Source organism: Bombus pyrosoma, linkage group LG12 (genome assembly GCF_014825855.1).
Source record: "Bombus pyrosoma isolate SC7728 linkage group LG12, ASM1482585v1, whole genome shotgun sequence".
NCBI classification, from domain to species: Eukaryota; Metazoa; Arthropoda; class Insecta; order Hymenoptera; family Apidae; genus Bombus; species Bombus pyrosoma.
In genome coordinates, this window is record NC_057781.1 from 3774188 (window position 1) to 3793487 (window position 19300).

General features: G+C 41.4%; 2 protein-coding genes across 2 annotated transcripts in view; one reads left to right on the forward strand and one right to left on the reverse strand.

Annotated features, from left to right (window-relative positions):
* Positions 1 to 19300, reverse strand: part of LOC122573583 (LIM/homeobox protein Lhx9) — a 410158-nt gene that overhangs the window by 176095 nt on the left and 214763 nt on the right. Inside the window, exon 4 of the mRNA XM_043740153.1 lies at positions 13167 to 13256. The gene's annotated coding sequence lies outside the window, so the exon portion shown is untranslated. The remainder of the gene's footprint in view (positions 1 to 13166; positions 13257 to 19300) is intronic.
* On the forward strand, positions 14011 to 15368 carry LOC122573718. The gene is made up of 4 exons (XM_043740479.1): positions 14011 to 14112; positions 14360 to 14441; positions 14525 to 14696; positions 15195 to 15368. The coding sequence occupies exons 2-4, from the start codon at positions 14422 to 14424 to the stop codon at positions 15366 to 15368; spliced, it is 366 nt and encodes a 121-aa protein (XP_043596414.1). The 5' UTR covers positions 14011 to 14112; positions 14360 to 14421.

Here is a 19300-nt window from a genome sequence, read left to right on the forward strand (position 1 = left end):
AAAATTTCTTTCGTTTTATAAGCAAATAATGGATCTATCAAGATAAAGATCACAAGGTTTGATAGATTAGGTTTCATGTTTGTATGAAGATGCATCGTTGTAAAAGGCGTGTCCGTAAAAGAAAGACACTTTTCGGACGATATATATTATTATTGTAACGATACGATGCACTAATTCTCTTCGATTTCTATTAGCAATAAGCAGTATTCTCGGCACTTACAGAATATTCAGAAAATTCATTTTGAATCACTTTGTATAAAACAATTTACAAATTTAACTATGTAACGCTTCGTTATTTCGATTGAACATCGAGCAGCAACTTTAGTTAAGGAAAAGAATATAGCGAATAAGTTAATGAACATAGGGAAATTGAAATATATACACATTCGGATATAATCAATAAAGTCTACGTAAAACGTATGTAAAACTATCTTAAAACATGATCATCCGACGAATCGACAATCGTTGCTGGTAAAACGAAGGAAAAATTGTAGCAGTACGAAAGCGCGGGCGAAAAATTCGAATATGCTTTACGACTATAGAGCGCACGGTACAAAAGCCGGCCAGCTTCCCGTATTTTCCCGCGCGTCGTCGTTCGTCGAAATTCTAATTTCGCGTGGGAGGATATTTCACACTGTGGCACCCTTTCTCTCTCGCTCACAAATTTTTTTTTTTTTTTTTTTTTTTGTTTTTCACTCTGAAGCCAACTCGCGGCTTCGAACTCGTTCGTCGTACAGCTTACCATTGCGATCGCGCTCCGCTTTATTGTTGCGTTCTCCCCTGTGCACCCGTCTATTATTATTATCGTTTCTCCACGCTATCGTTTCGGGACCATAAACAAGTCGGTGTTCGTCGCACAATGCCACGAAACAATGGCCGCGACTGATTGATCCTTAACTTTTAAAGCGACGCTGGTACCGCGCGTATTGCATGCCGCTGCCGGCCAAGTCGCGCGACCGACCGACCGACCGAACGAACACACTGTACTACGTATCGATGCTTGCAACTTATCCGAATGCGTTTTCAATTTGCATACAGTAGGAACTCGAAGCGCGCCATTGTCGCGTTTCGTCACGAGAATCGTTTGTTCCCTCGACGTCTCTATTATTCGTTGGCGCACTGTAAATCCTGACCACGGATATTTCCTGTTTTTTAACGACACGTGCGTGTGGCGGAATCAAAAATTACGTTAGTAGATACTAACCGTTTCGTTCGCGTCTTCCGATGCACTGGGTTTTCGTTGGCAATAGTAGATGAACATATTCTTTTCCTTTGTTCTGCAAAGTTCAAGCTTGAATTTTAGGATGTTGCGAAATTGTTAGATGATCCAAATTATCTTGCTCTATAGGATACGATTCATATTTGGCTCACGATGATTTGTCACAGAATTATACTTTAATCTAAAACTATTAAATATGTAGTCTCATGTATTCTATTGCAACTTTGATTCTTCTCTGGACAGCAGATTGACATGGAAACAACACATCATAGACAAACCGAGGCAACTCAAGGCTAAACTTAAAAAATTCTACTGGCTCATTGGCCGACGTTCCAACTTAAGCACGCAGAGCAAAATAATGCTATATAAAGCCATATTAAAACCTGTTTGGACCTATGGGATCCAACTATGGGGAACAGCGAGTAATTCCAACATAGAAATTCTCCAACGATTCCAATCAAAGACTCTAAGATCCTTAATGGATGCACCAACGAAACAATATATCGCGACCTTAAGATACCCACAGTTAAAGAGGAAATATACAGGTTCAGAAACAGATATAATACAAGAGTTAACAACCACCAAAACCCATTAGTTACCCAACCACTTGACACGACGGATCAGATCCGCAGATCTCTAAAAAGACAATACCCTCTAGATTGAAGCATTAGATTCAACTAGAATCAAGCATACTGTAAACTATTATTGTTGAGAATTTTGGATCTTTGAAGCCGAAATAATGTTATGGGAACGCAACATTTACGCTTTTAATTAATATTTAAATAGTTATACATTTATTTAATGGGTGATCTCTATTATATTTATCGATACATATTTGCACGCGTCTCAGCACTTCCTTTCGTACCCGACTGTTAACCGACGACTCTCCCAGATGCTTCTAACGACCGAACAGTTTGCATCCATCTGTTTTTGAGACGCCGCGCACACACATAGTCCCACACACTGATACTCACATACAAGTATTCTTACTGCGCGTTTAACCTAGTCCAGCACAGAAAATTATACATATCTCAACGATTATAATCCAAGTTACAGTACCACGCCAAAGGAATTTACTTCTTCTTAGATTCCTGCAAGATCTACGAAAATTTCCACGTAATACTCTGTAAGTTCTCCAAGGTTCGTTCAATCCCATCCAGTCCCGTCAGAGATAACGATAACCCAAAGCCTTAAAACCACAAAAATTATACATACAAAAAACATGTCTAAACATCGTCTCTGTTTACACTACTAAAACGATTCTACGTACGAGTGTACTTGCCGAACCAGAATTTCCTTAGCGATCCCTCGTTATCAGCACACACATCATTAAAATTCCTCGGTATGCCTATCTAATCAGCGAAGATAAACAGAGTATCAACAAACAAAACATTCGGTAACGTGACAGAACGCGCTAACTTTCATTACCAGCTTTTTGTTATCGGTTCACCAGGTATCGGGCACCGCAATCTTGTCAAAACTTTTATCTAGCTTCTCATCAGGCCAACCGCGATGCAAGAAAACAGCGAACCCGAAGGATTCTCGGTCGCAGACAATAGGCGAATCCCTGGAAAGGATCCTGCTGGCCATGGACAAGCGTCGAACGAACAGGCGAAACGGAGGATAGAAAAAAACAACGAGAGAGACCGAAGCTCGCCGTGGTTTCGGATAATTGTAGCGGATAGCTCGAAAAGGTGCCGACCGGCTAAGGACAGGCACGCTTGTCAGGAGGCATTAGGATATCTATCGTGAGCCCGAACGATATCCTACGCGGCCAAGCACTCGTTAGGACGACTTAGGATTGTTTCTTCGTAATCCAATAAGGATAAAATTCCCAAGCCCGGGACTCGATTGTCCTTCGTGGAGGTAAAACTTCTTCCATGGTATAGGTATACTTGGTGGGGTATACTTTGGGTGAACCGAAGTTTAACCGACGATCGTTGCTGCTTCTTTTCTTCGGCAGATAGTTTCTTTCGATGGAGATTGCAAGAATAATTTCAGTTCTTCTTTAGGATAGTGTATTTGGAAGTAATTGTTATCCGTTTCTTCTGGTTTTAGTGTCTCAGAGGATAGTTGAGAATAAATTTGAGGCACGGATGGATAGAATAAAATATGGCAACTTCCAACGGGATAGCTTTCTCCATTTTCGAATTTCGAAGAATAATTCGAAAGAAGAAGAAGAATAATTTCACTGTCTTCGATTCACGTTCTACGTATTTATTTGCTATTACGAGATACACCAACTTGCCGCAGAAGATTAACTTAGGCGGCAGAAAATAGGATGATAAGTATGTACATACAAAAGCAAAGAAGAAGATGCATATATGCAAGGAGTAATGAGACAAGAACAAAGTGTAAAAGGACTAAGAATAAGATATAATGCGATGTCGTCATAAAAGATACCGAAGAGAATGTCTTAAGGATACTAAAGATTAGCCGAAGACTTCGATACTCGGATGGCAACAATTTGCGTGATTGATCATTCGATTTATGCAACTACAATGTCCACAGAGTATGCGATGCTCCTTAGTACGTAGCAAGAGATGGCTTCTTAACGGTACGTCGAGAGAAACCAAATGGATGATATCCGACAGTCAACAGTACTTTAACTTCAGCTGTTTTATCGTCAAAGATTATATCGGATATCAGAAGACTATCTAAAATTAGAAGACTAAAATTAAGAATTTTATAACATAATCTGTAAATACTCTTAAGAACAGAATAAAATATATAATAAAGGATACCCGATAAAATTGACTAAGCCGTACGATTCTGTTTACAGATCGCAATAAACACACATATTGGTCGTAGAACGAACAGGGATCGATGTCTGCGAGTTCGATGGTCACGCCTTTTTTTCCGCAAACTTCCGAAGATCATTACGAAAGCCGCGGAGGGCGCGCGAGCCTCGTAAACTCGCCTCGTAAAAATCACCAAAATACACGCACCTTACATGGTAGCGTGGCGTAGGCGGGTGTCATATCCCTGTAAAATCATTGCCACTAAAAATCAGAGGTTTCCGCGGCAAATTTATAACGGTCATATCGGCGATGTGTGCGTCGTCGTTGGTGTGGATCCGCGCGTCACGGGGTGTTAAATATTTTTCAAACGTCCAAAAAAGAACGCTGCCTTTGGTCACCCACCCTTTCACCGCCTTTCTCCCTGCTCTCCCTCTCATCAGGAACGAGTTTCGATACGCAGAATATCGTATTTTTTCCTTATTTGCATTCTGGTCGCGTCGATGAACACCGCGCTAGCGCCTCGTAACGATCCGCTAAGCTACTTTCCGCGAGGACACGTTGCTTACTTTGTTACCTTTCGTTTGACTGTCTACGTGGCTGGAAGTTTGATCATCGTGTGACGGAGAAAGGAAGGAATCGTAGGGTTAATTTAGTTCGGTGATATCCTTTTGTCGTGGTAAAAGGATGCTACGGATGATTGAAGATGATAGAACGATTTGATTAGGGTTCCGTAGCATCTTGAAATTAACGTGACTTTCATAATTATACATTTTCTGCATCTGCGGATATAATAAAAATCGAAGATCATTTAGTGTTTGCTTACGATAAGAGGATAGTGCGAATGATTAAAAATAATAGCGAGCTTTGGTTCGTTATTCGTGGGATTCTAGGACCAAGGTCTCTTTCATAGTTCTAAATTTCGATTCTGCTTAGGTAACCTGTGAACTGTATCGTGAGCTTTCTTCTGAATTTTGAAATTACTTCGACAAATATCAAAATCACTGTCACGTAAATTACAAGAAAACTGTATTCTTAAAGGATAATTATTCAAATATCCGAATGAAAGAGTCGCAAGCGTGAAGGAGGATGTTTTCACGCGTAATTTTGTATAAATTGTGGAATCACACCGGGCAAGGAAATTATACTGCATCGAAGTCGAAATCTACGGGTCAACCGTGTGTCTGCCGCTGAAAAATCGACACCGTAACAGCGTCGAACCGGGTTTCGCCACTTGTTTGCTCTCTCTTCTCTCAGTTTCAAATTAGGGATGCTTCCCATTTGCCTGACGTTTGCCCCGCCCTGCAGCAGCTTCTACGGTAGCAGCTTGTTCGAATTCCAAACTGACCTGTCCGCTGAACAACCCACCGACTTGGCGTGGGGTCTAGCCGTCCGCTTTTTAAAAATCCTCCTCCAAGCCTGCCACCAGCCGGAAACGAAAACATTGTCCATCGTGAATGTAATTTCACGGAAGCGAGCGAAGATAACGTGCAAGAAAATATTTATCGTAATTAAGGCATCGAGAACAGAGGTGAATTTTTTATGTGAATGCGCACTTGTAAGCTGTTCCAATCATAAATAAAGAAACTCATTGTTCAACTCAAAATGAAGAACTTCTTTTTTCCAAATCACATGTTATTGCACAGGATATTTTCTTCTCATTCTTCGTTATTTCAATATTATATTAAACCGACATTTGCTTTAGTCAAAGAATTATACAGTTTGTTATTTAGAGCGTTGGAGTTACCTTTTGCTCTCAATTTAGACAAATCCAGAAACCGATGTGATCAAGAAACGAATTGATCTCGCAACAAATGCCAGGCAGACCAAAGAAACAACCAACACAAAGAGAGGATTCTTAAATCCTAATTTTCTAGGTTTCCCAAGTTTCCTAACCCAAAACAACGACACGATAATTTTCAGAATTACGTCCAAATTCGACCAAGTCCAACACACTCAACATCTTACAAAATCCATTGATAGAATTAGAAAATATATATCAAAAGGCGGTGAGTCGAAGAGGACGCGTCGAGTAGTTGAATCGTCGCGAGAAAGAGGTTTGAGAGAAGAAGAAAGGAAGAAATAGAAGGAACACGGGGCGGACGTAGGGCGCGGAGAAAGGAACGCCAACGAGAATATTGAAAAGCGGTCCTACGAACGCGATCAAGAGGGCCAATTACCCTGGGGAGGCTGGAAAGGGGGAGAGGGCAGCCCGCGCGTACGTGTACCGAGCACGTATTTTATCTACGTGCCTTACGCGAACACTCGAAGCGCACTCGAGTCACCGCGAGTGCTCGCATACGAGCGGCGCATTCGAACGTTCGTCGCTAAATTTACCTGCTCGCTCGTACGTTCTTTCTGGAGGAGCCAGATACACATAATGTTCGCCTAGCTACGTACCCGCTCGGCTCCCATTGTGCGCTGCCATACGCTCCAGCCGAGATCGTAGGGAGTAGGGCATCGAGTTAAGGGTAGCTCGCGACCACCATCGTTGGGAACATTTATCCGATCAAATTTTCCGGTGGATCATTTTTACTGGCAAGTCGAAGAGGAATTTTCTCCAGCCTTTTTTCTTGCTCCAAGGGCAAACGGTAGCAAGGGTTGTCGAAGGAGAAATGGTGGCTGTTTGTCCGTTCGACTAAAGCGAGTTTTTGAATTTGCTCTGGAATGGTCGAGGATTTTATGGCGAAAGCGATAGGATTAATGGAATATGTGGCAGTGAAATTAATTGGTAAAGAGCTCGGCTAACAACCGGTCTCGTATCGCAGGGACGTTAAAGATAGCTAGGAAAAAGTATAATACAGTATTTTGACGGGGAAATACCGAAAAACCTGATAAACCTGTGATAGAAAATGCCTGTTAATAATTCGACTCAAGATTTGAGGCTTGAATATCAAAATGTTTATTCGAATCGTTTATTTATCGCATAAATGACAGGCAAACACGTTACAAACAGAAGTTCTAAATAATTCGAGAATACTAAAAATTAATAGACGATTTATACTACGTACTTAGGACAAAAAATATTAGTATTTGTTCGTTCTATTTTACAATTTCTTAATGTAATCTGCCAAGAGGGAAGAAAATCAAAGTTAAATCTAGAAACTCGTGTATCCACATTCGTCTTAGACGTGGCTACCATAAAGGACACCCCGAGAAAGAGGGTCGCTTAATTAATCGGCTATCCATTCAGTGGGATGTTTACGTGGGGGCATTGTGATCTCCGGTTGAAAACAAAATGGGGGAGGGTTAGTAAAAAGGATCTCGTTCGCGGACCGGTGGAGATTAAATTGGCCAGTGGCGCAATCTTGACGAGTACCGGGGACCACTGAAATCTTAATTCAAACTGCCGCGCCATTGGCATAGGGGCATATAGCCCTTTCAAAAGCGGCTCGTTTTCAAGAGAACCTTATGATTGTTGTTCCGTCGCGGCACGCCCGCTTACAAACACGTTACACACACAGTTAGGTAATTATATTTACCTCCGCAGTTTTATTATTTACGGCCCAACGGACGGGGTTGCCTTGTTCATCATCCTCTTTCTTCCTCAACTGCGTCCTAGCGAGGATTCGCGTCCTTCCACCTGCTAATCAGCAGATTAAATTTTACGCAAATATTGACCTATATCCGATAATGATCCGTAGTTCCTTGTGTATCTTACTAGGGTGTCAGGTATTACAATACAGTAAAAGTAAAAATGTTTTGGAACAAATTTCCTTGAAGATTTAGGGGCCAGTAGTTAAAATGAAATTGAAAACAATTTGAACTAACATCTGTATTAGCGATGGGCACGTTAACTAAACGGATAAAGTTTCATATCGCGAAAAGATCTGACGCGAAGTTCTCCGAAGATTCGTATTTTCCACGCCAACTGTATAGAAGTTGCGATATTTAGTCCATGATTTACCTTGAATCACGAAACTCGATCAATGGGAAAAGAGTAAGTAACGAAGAACAAAGGACTCTCGGGGGAAATTGCGCGGCTGTGAGAGGGAATTCGTTGCTCGCACGATGATCGTGTCCGAGGAACGCGGAAGACACGAGAGGCGAATCGTGTTTTTCGAAGAGAGCTACGAACGAACAGGGAATCGACAGGGCGGATTAATTCGAAAATGAACCTCGTAAAGGTTAAAGTGCTTAACGAAGTTCGGTATCAATGTAGCCCGTTAGCTAAGTGCGCGGCTGCCACGCTGTTTTCGAGATCAAAGGGTTAATTAAACGCTTTCTTTACGGGGCCCCCGCTGTTGCTGCCGACCTCACCTGCTAAATCTGTTTTGTGAAGTCCCAACGGCGATACTGAAGTACACACTTTCCTCCCCTTGCTTCCTCTGTCGATAGGTCGTGCACGTGCAGCTTTAGACTACGTTCACACGCGATAGTCTCGCCTCTAATTGGACCTTCGGTTACATCGAACGTAAGTTGCTTAGAAATTGAATTTCTTTTTTCATTTTCCGTAAGAAACAAACGAGACGAGGAATGGGGTTGATACTTATTAGGCGAATATTATCTGTACATTCATAAGACCTATATTAATTTTACGTTTATGCTTGTACGTATTTTACGTCCGTGAATTTTAATATTTCTATATGAGATTTTCTATACTTGTATTTTTTTGTAACAATGCTTCTCAGGTTTATTTAAAAATTAAAAGCCTATACAATAGGTTTCAGTTGACAAAACACCCTACCATATGCAGAGTTCAGAAGCTAATCAGTGGAAGCCAGCCTCCCGTTAAAGATGACATCTGTCGAGTAAATATCCTTCCTCTGCTGAAACCATTAATCAACGGTTTAGTCATTATATTATAATGATTAAATTCATGAATATATTATGACTAAACTGTAGCGTGGATTGAAGATTTTGACAGTGGATCCTCCATATGCACGTGTGTATGTTTCTTCTTGAATTCAGAGCATTGCGTGAAAAGTAACAATAGCCTAGTACAATTTGATAAAAAGATAAAGAATTAAACGTTCCTTTAACGATGAAGCATAATATGTATAATTTTATTCCATGTTGAAAAATCATATCTTCTCCAACATCCACTCTACGATAACGAAGTATCAAATTATCTTTATCATACCGCAATTGCTACCGGAGGATCGTATTAGAAATATTGTTGGATTTCAACGCGCAATCGTGTCGAAAGTTACCGGCGTAACAACGACGCCGAAACGACGGCTATAGAAAAGTAACGCAATGTACACGTCGAGCTTCGACGTTAAAACCGTGCTGCGATGATGACGATAACGATAATAAAGAGTAGTGCTGGCGTAAAGCGCGAAACGAAACACCCCCATGGAACAGCACTGTGAGGGTGTCGCGGATAAAACACGCCCGAAACGAACAAAAAAATGTACGAGTCTTTGTATGCCGCGTATGATCGAAACGTTAGCCTCTACGATATTTACCACACGCGAAGTAATTAAAAGACAATTTGTAGGTGACGAGAAATAATGTTTGCAAAAGGTAGCGTGTAATTACGTACAGCTTTTAAGACCGAGAATAATAGATTTTCATATCCTTCGCTCTCCTCCTCTCCACTATATTCGTTTCTTTGAATTTCCATTCTCAAAATGCAAAATCCCAAATCCAAAAATGGATTAAAAAGATTATCAAGAGAAATCATCCGACAGTCTATTACCTCTCGTAATCACTTTTCAAACGCATCGAGCACGCGATTGTCGCGCGTTTATCTCACGAATTATCCCAATCTTGCTACCCTTCGACGGTGTAACCCCTTTTTACGATCAGCCTAACGATAATACGTATCAGACGATGAGGTGGCGCGTATCAACAGACGCGCGGAAGCATCGCAGTACGAAATCGTTTTTTCCGTTGTCGCCGCAAGTACTCGATAACGGCCACAGGATAATGATACACGTAACCATTCGCGATATTATATTACGTGGCATTGTTTTCGACGTGCTTTAGTCCGGTCTTTCGTCGCCGAATGGCCAGACATATCCCACCCCTCGGCGCAAGGGTTGCTTTTTTCAAGTTTCACGTAATTTTTTACGACGGTTAACGTGCCTGTTAACGTCGGATAATTTCAACTTTGTTGCTGCGGCGAGATTTCCACGAAGACAACCCTTACACACTGACGAGCTTCTTGAAAGGACTTTACCTTTCGATGGTATCTTCAAGTGCATGAAGACTAACTTTCTCGGAGTTAGATCTTAACAAGCGACGTTATTTAATTGACGTAGAAATTACGTAGATTCCTTTATATAATTCGAACAAGTGGAAAAGTTCAAAAATATTAAAAAAAGAAGAAACATGCTATCGGCGTTGTCAATGTTCAGATAAACTAAATAAAGGAAAATCACTGAACACTCTCAAAGACCATTAGAAATTATTCCAATTGAAGTCGCTAACATTTCACAGATTGTTCCATGTACAATGGCTTACTCAAGATCACGTGATCTATAAAAAGCTTATCAAGTGCGCTATTCACGTTACGTATCCGCAGCAAGAAAAAAGAATACTGTCCTATTTAATTTTAAGCAACCTTAAAGGATGATATGACGTCAATAAACGACGTCGTTATTCCGGTAATGAAGACATACTTGTCAGGATTAGTGAGACGGATTAAGAGCTAAGGTACCCCGATGTTATTCACCCTACGGAGTCGGCACTTTCCCAGGGGCAGATCGAGCGGGGAGAAGCAGCACACCTGGAGCGCAACCTTCTCGTTCCGAAGAAAGCTTGTCACGGTCTTTAAGAGCGTTATTCGACGTTTTCGAGGTTTTTAGCCGGAATTCATCGCGCGCGGTCAGGCCTTCGGTTGTCAGCGATCGTTTGCTTCAAATTGACCGCGTTCCCTTTCCAATACCGAGAGGGCCGATTGTCAAGGTTCATCGGACTGTGAAAGACATGGGGCGATATTCTATGGGAATTTCATTGGCCTCTGCCTACCGATCGCCGCGTTCGTCTCTCTCGAGTAATCGAATAAATAGCACGAGCGGTCACCAACGTAACGCTTCGTTAATTCAGAAGAAGAGCTCGCCTCTCCTAAAGAAGATCACTCGAACCGTTTCGTCTACGATCGCCGAACTGAAGAAGTTGATTTTTCGATTCTAATCGATCGAATATTAGAAAGTTGATTTTAGAACGTTTCGATGGGACCACCTCGACACGGCGAAAGGCACGAAAATGGGGTGGCACACGATAGGTAAAACGCGGCGACGAGCCGCAGCTAGACGATTCTGCTTGTCCCTGGGACGGAAGTGACGTCGCAGGCACCGACGGAAATTCGTACTGGAAATTCCGATGGGTTCGAGAGGTCGAGGAAGGGAGAGAAGAGGGCAACAATCAGGGTAGACCCGGCATTACGCCCCATTCATCCCCTGCCGCCGCCCCTTACCACTCTCGAACCGTATTTGGCTGACAATTCTTCATTTGCGTGCAGCAAACTCTACGAGCGCGCCGCGGCATAGCGAAAGGTTTAAACGGCTCGCAAAAGCCGGCTAAATTCGACTCCAATTTGCCGGCTCATTCGTGCAACGATCGGAAACAAAATGCCTCGACCGTTCGCTCTTTTTTTCTCTCTCCTTCTTTCTTTCCCTCGATCTCTCTTTCTCTCTTTTATAGCTGCGAACACAGAGTCGCAACGTTCCGCTGACCGAACTCCCCCGTGGCCTATCGATACGCGCCTTTCCAAATCAACTCGCATTGTCTTCCACGCGAATTTTTGATGCGCACTCGTCCCGTCTATGTCAGATTTTTTATCCTCCTCTCCACTTGTCTTAAGCTATGGTTACAATGGATGACGAACCGTCATTCCAATGAAACGTTCAAGTTAAAGCAATCAAATATTTATATAGATTCTTACGACTATCGGTACGCGCATGAAAATCTTTGAACGTTTCATTCGTCAAAACGACAGTTCGTTCACTATGATGGCAATTCGTCGGTGTAAAACAACGACAAATTTTAGAGACTACACCGCGACCAACTCCACAAACTGAAAACTAGAGAAGAATATTGTCATAAACGTTACTCTTTCAAATTTACTGTTGTAAGAAGCGAGTTTAGTTTATGCAAGTAAATCATCTGTTTTACGAAAACGTAACATCAATGTATTACACGCGTAGTTTAATTACGCGATATTACATACGAAATTTATAAAAACTGCACTTGATCAATTTGCTTTCTAAGATGCTCAATGTAGAAATATAGGAATGTTAAAATTCATTGGGTGCATCTTCCTCCGGCTCGATTCTTTTGTCAGGTTCAGATACGTTGCTACAATAGGGTCAGGCGGGCATTTCGTATGGCACAGTTAGGTCTATATACTGTGGCGTACATACGTCGACGTCACTCACCAGCGGTATTGTCAGAAGCTGACTAGCCTACCATCCGGGAATACGAAATTCGTCGTTGGTACCCGCGGTATTCCGGCGCCCACGATTTTTACGCCGTCGCGGTCGCGCGCAATCTCTAAGGACGCGTGACGCGGTCGCCAAATATTTCCTTTTCCCGAACATGCTGTTTCCCGATTCTATTCATCGAACGTCGCGGGGCCGTGCGATTGTTTCTTACCAGTTGGCCACCAGACGACTTTCGTCGAACCTTGTCGCCCGGACAAATGTATTCAGTCAGCCCGCTTTCTTTATTTTTCCCTTTGTTCCGGCTCCTTTTTTCGGTTTCCTTGAGCAGAGCCCGATTTAGCGCGGAATTTTAACCAGGCAAGTGTGAAACATTCAATGTTCGTGCTTCGAGCTACGTTTCTCAGAGCGAGAAATTATACGTTCTTTGTTTGATTCGGAACAACGTTTTTTTTTAAAAGAAGTGTATTTTTATATTTATATAAGAAGAAGGACAAAGAGAATGTTTCTCTTAAATATGATTTGTGATGGACTTTGTAATATTTTTATAAGGATAACGATACAGATATTTCGAATAACAGGTAGACCGTGGATGTTTATGTAAATTTACATCTTTGGCAATATTATTAAAGAAATATGTAAATCTTAGATAGGACTTTGTTTCACCCACTAACACGTTTGCTGTGAATTTCGTTTGCATAATATACAATGCTATTTACTGACAGATAATTTTCATATAATACCTGCCTCTATTCAGTAACTTGGTATGTGCGCTCGATATTTCAATTTCCCAGAAATATATAAACACCCGCGGACTAACGATAACGTTATTTAAACGATATACAAATTCGTAAGAAATTTGTCAGACGCCTGACTCACCTTGATTTTCTGAAGAACGTTCTCCACGGTCGGACGCAAGAGGCACCTAACCCCCGATTTTCAGATGCAACGTAATCGGCCACATGATTTCTGAAACAAATAATCGAAAGTAGCAATGAACGGGGGCAAGCAATCTACAAAATAGAAAAATAGAAAACTAAAATTCAAGCGTCTTCTGCATTTTGCTCTTGGAAAGATGAAAGTTCAGCCGCTCATCTACGAAAACTTTCTTCGGCAAGTTCGATGGTTAACTCACGAAAAGTGAAATTACAGAATAACGCGCACGTAACAAGCCGCATCACGATCGAATTTAAATTTTCCCAACTTACGATACGAAGCCTTTGCCGGTCGGATACATTTAATGATATTTAAAGGAGCTACGAAGCTGCAGACGATGATATCGCGATTAATCAATAATCGGAAAGTTCCTCCGACACAACGGTGTACCACGTAGTTTTTCTATTTCGCTAAACTAAGTTTGCGATATTCATTTTGATTTCTTCGCCAAAAATGCTGCGCTTTAGCCGTCGATATTTTTAACGCCGATGCTTTTTTCCTATTTATTATTTGGTATCGTAGTATTTAAATTAAAAAAATTTGTCGATAATAAAAAGGGACAGCACAATTCTGTGTATCAAATAACGTTTTATGTTCTAGAACGAGCATCTGGCAACACCAACGAAAAAATGATCCGTATAAATACAATAATTACACGAGCCCAGCACCGGCAACAAGATACGCTCGGTTTTATATTACGCCATAGTTTAAATGGTTTCCGAGGAAAATCAAATTTAAATGTCTTCTACGCGATACAGCAAGGAGGAGATTTAAATAGCGGCGAGTTGAATAAGCATGCTCGACCCGCCAGCGCTAATTAAATTCCAACGCAAAGAATTAACACGAAGTAAAAAAGGATAACCTTCCGTCGGCTACCGCTATTCCCAATGTAACTTTCTCTACTGGTTTGTGTACCTTCGATCTCCACCAGCTTCGATTTTCTATACACATTCTACGTATCTTATTCAGCAGTTGTTGAAAATGGTGGTTTAAGCCGAAGAAAGAAGTTTCTCGTGTAAAAGAACACGAAGTAGATGTAGATCGACAATTTGAGGAGCTGTGTAGCTCGATGTATTCATGTTCGTCATAACGCGTTCTGCATTTATCGCTATACAAAATTCATTTTACTATTTCAGATGGCACAAGGTTCAGTTATAGTTTGATTGCGTAATCGTAGAACTAAGGGTATGACACACGTATGAAAAATTGTCATTCTAGGTATTTCACTCACTTTTGCACAAAGAACCATTCTCCTTCGACTTGTGCCACCATTATCTATACACGTTATATCGATTCTGCAGTATTCTGTTGGCAATCGTTGCACACGATCACAACCTTGGAGATCGACAGAAGGATTCGAGCATCTGGACAGGGGCAACTGGTCGGTCAGGTGGTCCAATTTTAGGGGATGCAATGAGAAAAAGGACGAAGAAGACGGGCGAGGAGAGACGCGAACACGGACAGACACGGCGAGTACGTCAAATTGATCCATATTAATAAGAACGGTGGTTCGCGTTGCCGGATTTTTGCATAAATTTGAATCGGCCCTAGCGCGGCAAGGGTTGCAAATTTGAATAATCGAGAATAATTCCGAAGTTTTCGCGCCGTGTAAACGCCCGGCCGACGTAATCAGCGCGGACTTCGAAACATTTCATGATGTAACGCCTCCTCTTCTCCTCGGCGAGGATGTGCGGCTAATTAAGCGCCAGCCAGTCCCACCGGCCATTGGAAAAAATACACGGTTGGCTCTACGAATTTTCCTTTATATCCACGTCCGTTTCTCTGCCTTCGTTCTCTTTCTTTCCTCCTTTTTTTGTCCAGTCCCTCCCCCGCCACATGGGTTGGGATTCGGTGAACGACGGGATTCGGGCGTGTTTGCGATTTTAATGAATCTTAACCACGCGATAGTCCAGGATTTTATCTCGACAACGAGTCGCGCCGCATGTATCCGCTTTGATATTTTTGTTCCAGTTGCGCTGCTCTTCTGTCACGTGTAATCGTCCACAGCGATGTTTCCTTCCGTTTGCATATCGCGGTGTAAGGGATTTGGACGAGTACGAGGAAAATGAGAAGTACAATATGATCCGGGTAACGCAGGAATTTCCTTTTTACGTATACCAAGTTTATTTGCAATTAATCTGTTAATTACACCAGGTCTATAAGCAAACGCGACGTTATTAGAAGCGTCTAGCGAGAACAATACGCCTTAGGTGCCAGGTACTTCTGACTGTTTTGAAAAACGACGCAAAAGATCTGACACGTGGTGACTGACCTGACTTACACCACACGGGAATTAAAATTTATTTTTTCTAATTTGAATTTATGTAGATATCGTCGGGCTTTCAAGTGGAAGGGATTTTGAGATTACAAGGATTTCGGTTAAAAACAGTGTGGTTCTCTGACTAGCGTAAATCTAACGATAGAACAGTTTATTTATGTGTTGAAATAAAACTTTGCTCGATCGCTGTTAAACTTCGACTTCTCAATAATTTTCTCAACTTCTTCTTTTTTCAAGATGCACAACATCAGATACAATTTTATACGGAATACGATCTACGTACTATAACGCGTCTGAACGTCTTCTCTCGCAAGGCAAATGTTACATTGTTACATCAGAGAAATAATATGCGAAATGGAGTAGGAGGAACAGTGCTTAAACAGTTTTTATCTTGGTATGCGGTAATCTACGACCGTGGCGGCGTCGTTCCATCTCCGGCCAGATTAAAGCGAATCTTATTATATCGAATGACGAGATCACGTGATCAATCACAAAAACACACAACGGAACTGTCGTGTCTCTAATGCGAAGCGGAGGAAGACAGCGATACTTGAAGAACGGGCCACCCGTCGTGAACGTGGAATGTGGAACTGTACCGACAGGGCCGGCGATGTTCGTCTCTTCGCCCCTTATCGATCACCTTCTCATGTCCCTTATCCTAATCCCTTTTTGCATTTTTTAAATCGAAACTCGAAAATCCAACCGACCCCGTATCGTTCCATTTTTTCTTCTCTTTCTTTCTTTCTTTCTTTCTTTCCTTACCGACTATGGCGTAACGCAACGTCTTCAGAAGAATCGTATTTATACAACTGATAGCACATATTTTCCTCGACAATTTCTGCTTTTTAATATAAGTACACGCAGTAGTATCGCGTTAAACGATCAAAAGAATGCTCCTTTCATCGATCATCACCTATATACTCCATAAGTGCGTAAGTATTAAAACACTTATAAATAACGAGCTAAGTAATATTAAGTAGCTATTCGTCCAACTTCGCTTATCATCTCACAACGCCGATAAAAGAGAATTTCAAAAATCTCCTTCTCAGATTGCCAACACTACCCAAAGAACATTACGAAACCTTGCAAGCTCTCACACTTCTTTATCTAAACTTGTCTCGTACAATCAACGACGCGTTTAATTTATCACGTGATTGCACCGTTCGGATTCGATCGATCCTCTAATCAGACCCCATTATTATTATATTATGCAATCGACTATTTACAAATATCGCGGTCTTCGCGATCTTTCTTCACCTTTTCCCTCCTGGTCAAATGAACTTTTTCCTTTCACGAAATCCTGTTACCTCTGGGACTCCCCCGAGCTTGTTCCGTGGCCCTTGGTCTCTCGTCCTGTTATGGTCTATCCCATTATAATTCCGAGCATGCACGCTCGTCGTCCGTACGTCCTCTAGAGAGATGGAAGAGTGTAAAACGTCGGACACCTGGGCAGAGAGTTTAGCCGGGTATTGTCAGGAGACAAATATGAGTTAATACGTCATCCAGGGACCTATTCAGGGCCCAGCGCCGACGAGAATGGTGATCACGAATTGGCCGGCGTATAAATGTGTTTTAATTGTTCCCCTTCCCCTTTCCCCACCCCCTTTCACTCCGTCTTTCTCTAAAGCTGTCCCACGTTCCCTCTTGTTCATCCAATTCGCTTGTCCTCCACTGTTCCTTTTCTCCATCGTCTCTCTGTTTCGCTTTGTTCTCTCTCGGCCTGGACCCCGTTCGAGGAACGCCGTTCGCGGAGACTAGCCGAGATGTGAAACATAATAAGAGACGGCGTTGAAGAATTTCCTATTATCTTATTGTTGCTCGCACGTCCTTTTGTGCCCACTGATTCCCCGTGAAACGTCGTCTCGTCGTTGGAGGCCTGTGATTTCAGTAGATTATCGCATTTCATGTATAGGGAAATTTCGTATACAGGGAGATCCATTCACATTTGTTAAACTCATAGTTTCCTTCGATATAGATTAATAAATGTTGATAAAGTGATGTTAATGCGTAGTAACTTTTTATTAGGCTGTCCGAAAAGTTTCTTTCGTTTCATAAGGTGATAATAGATGAACAACAATTTGTGTTTTATATTATTTTATTGAATTAGGTATGATCCATTTCGTCATATTTCTATTATTATGTTCGTGCATAATTCAATAAACTAATATAAAACAAAAAACATTGTGCGTCTATTATTTCCTTATAAAACGAAAGAAACTTTTCGGACAACCTAATATAAGAAATACTAAGACGTATCGATTAATATATTGAAAAATGTATGGTCCTGCGAAAAAAGATAAAGTTGACGTTCGTATGGCTTCTACATTTCTACTTAGAAAAAAAATACCGAAAATAACATCAAATTATGTTTCTCTCGAAACCATCTAACTCTTGTTCGAAACGCTTTCCCATCAATGATGAACAGCTTCCAAATATTCGCAGTGATCGATTTAAATTGAACACCTTGTATAGGTATTAAAGACTTTAGAATGGAAAGTGAGAAGTTTTTAATTATTTCTGCATTCACATGGTTCTGACCATTGATCCTCCACAAGACGAAATTTGAACTCTGATTGAAGATACTCGAGGAATAGAAGAGACTTTATTTTATTTTTATAAAAGAACAAAAACGTTCTACCATTTTTATATGGGGAAGAAGAATACTTCTACGGGAGAACTAGAAAAAGGAGAGAAGTAACTTGAAATTTTGCGGTCTTGATTTTCAAAGGTGTTACAAATACTCTTTCTCATATGATGTGCGCGAGGATCGCAATCGAAAACCTGTTAATGACACCGTGGGCAACAGCACGTGTTGCTCTCTAACGATAGAACGATACCGCGGATGAAATTGTCGAATAAATTACTCCGAACTCTGGACCAGCCGAGTTTCAACTTCATTCGGCTGATAATAGCTCGCGCAAAAACTTGATTTCTGTAAATCAGGATAAAAATATTTGCAGCCTCGTGGTTTTCCAATTTTTTACCATCGGTAGATCCAATTCAATATAATCTTTTAATACCATAATCACAGCTGTTAACGTTTCAATATTTTAATCATACCTGCCAATTCTATCCTTCAATTCATAATATAAACGTTCGTTAGCTACACGAAGTTTAATATCAAAATTAACATTAAACAGCGATAATACAGCAATGGTTTAAATCTTTACCATTCGCTAGATTTATTGGAAAGTCTGTAGCGTCTCCAGAAGTGGAAAATCAGTGGAAAAAGCCAGAAATTTATTATAAAACATCGGTATAATATTCTATGCTGCTCATTTAGTTAATTTTAAACACCGGATAAATCACTGCACTTACCAACCTAACCACCTTCTCATCGATAAGATTCGATTTCTCGATTGCAGGTCGGTTACGTTTCTCAGACGATGGACCACGAACCAGACACACGACCCAGTTTATATTTATCTACGTCAAAAACTGATGACTATGCTTTTCTTAGAAATACAGGTATACTATCTGGAATTCATAATGAAATCGAGTTGTAGCAACGAGGCGGAACAAGCTCGTACGCCACTAGAACCGAAAGAATGTTAGATAAAGCTAATTTAATTAATAGGGTGGCCGCGTGGCCGTGCATTATGCGCGCACGCCGGGATTAATGACCGGATAAGATTGTTAATTTCACGTCGGCCGTCCATCATGTCAATGCAAAGATATGCCACTGACAACGTGGACCAGGTGTATCTCGCGTCTGTGTGCTAGGAACATTGCAAGTCGCTGGTGCATGAACACGCATGTATATCGGAAACGTACATACCCGACGAGGACCTCGAGCAAC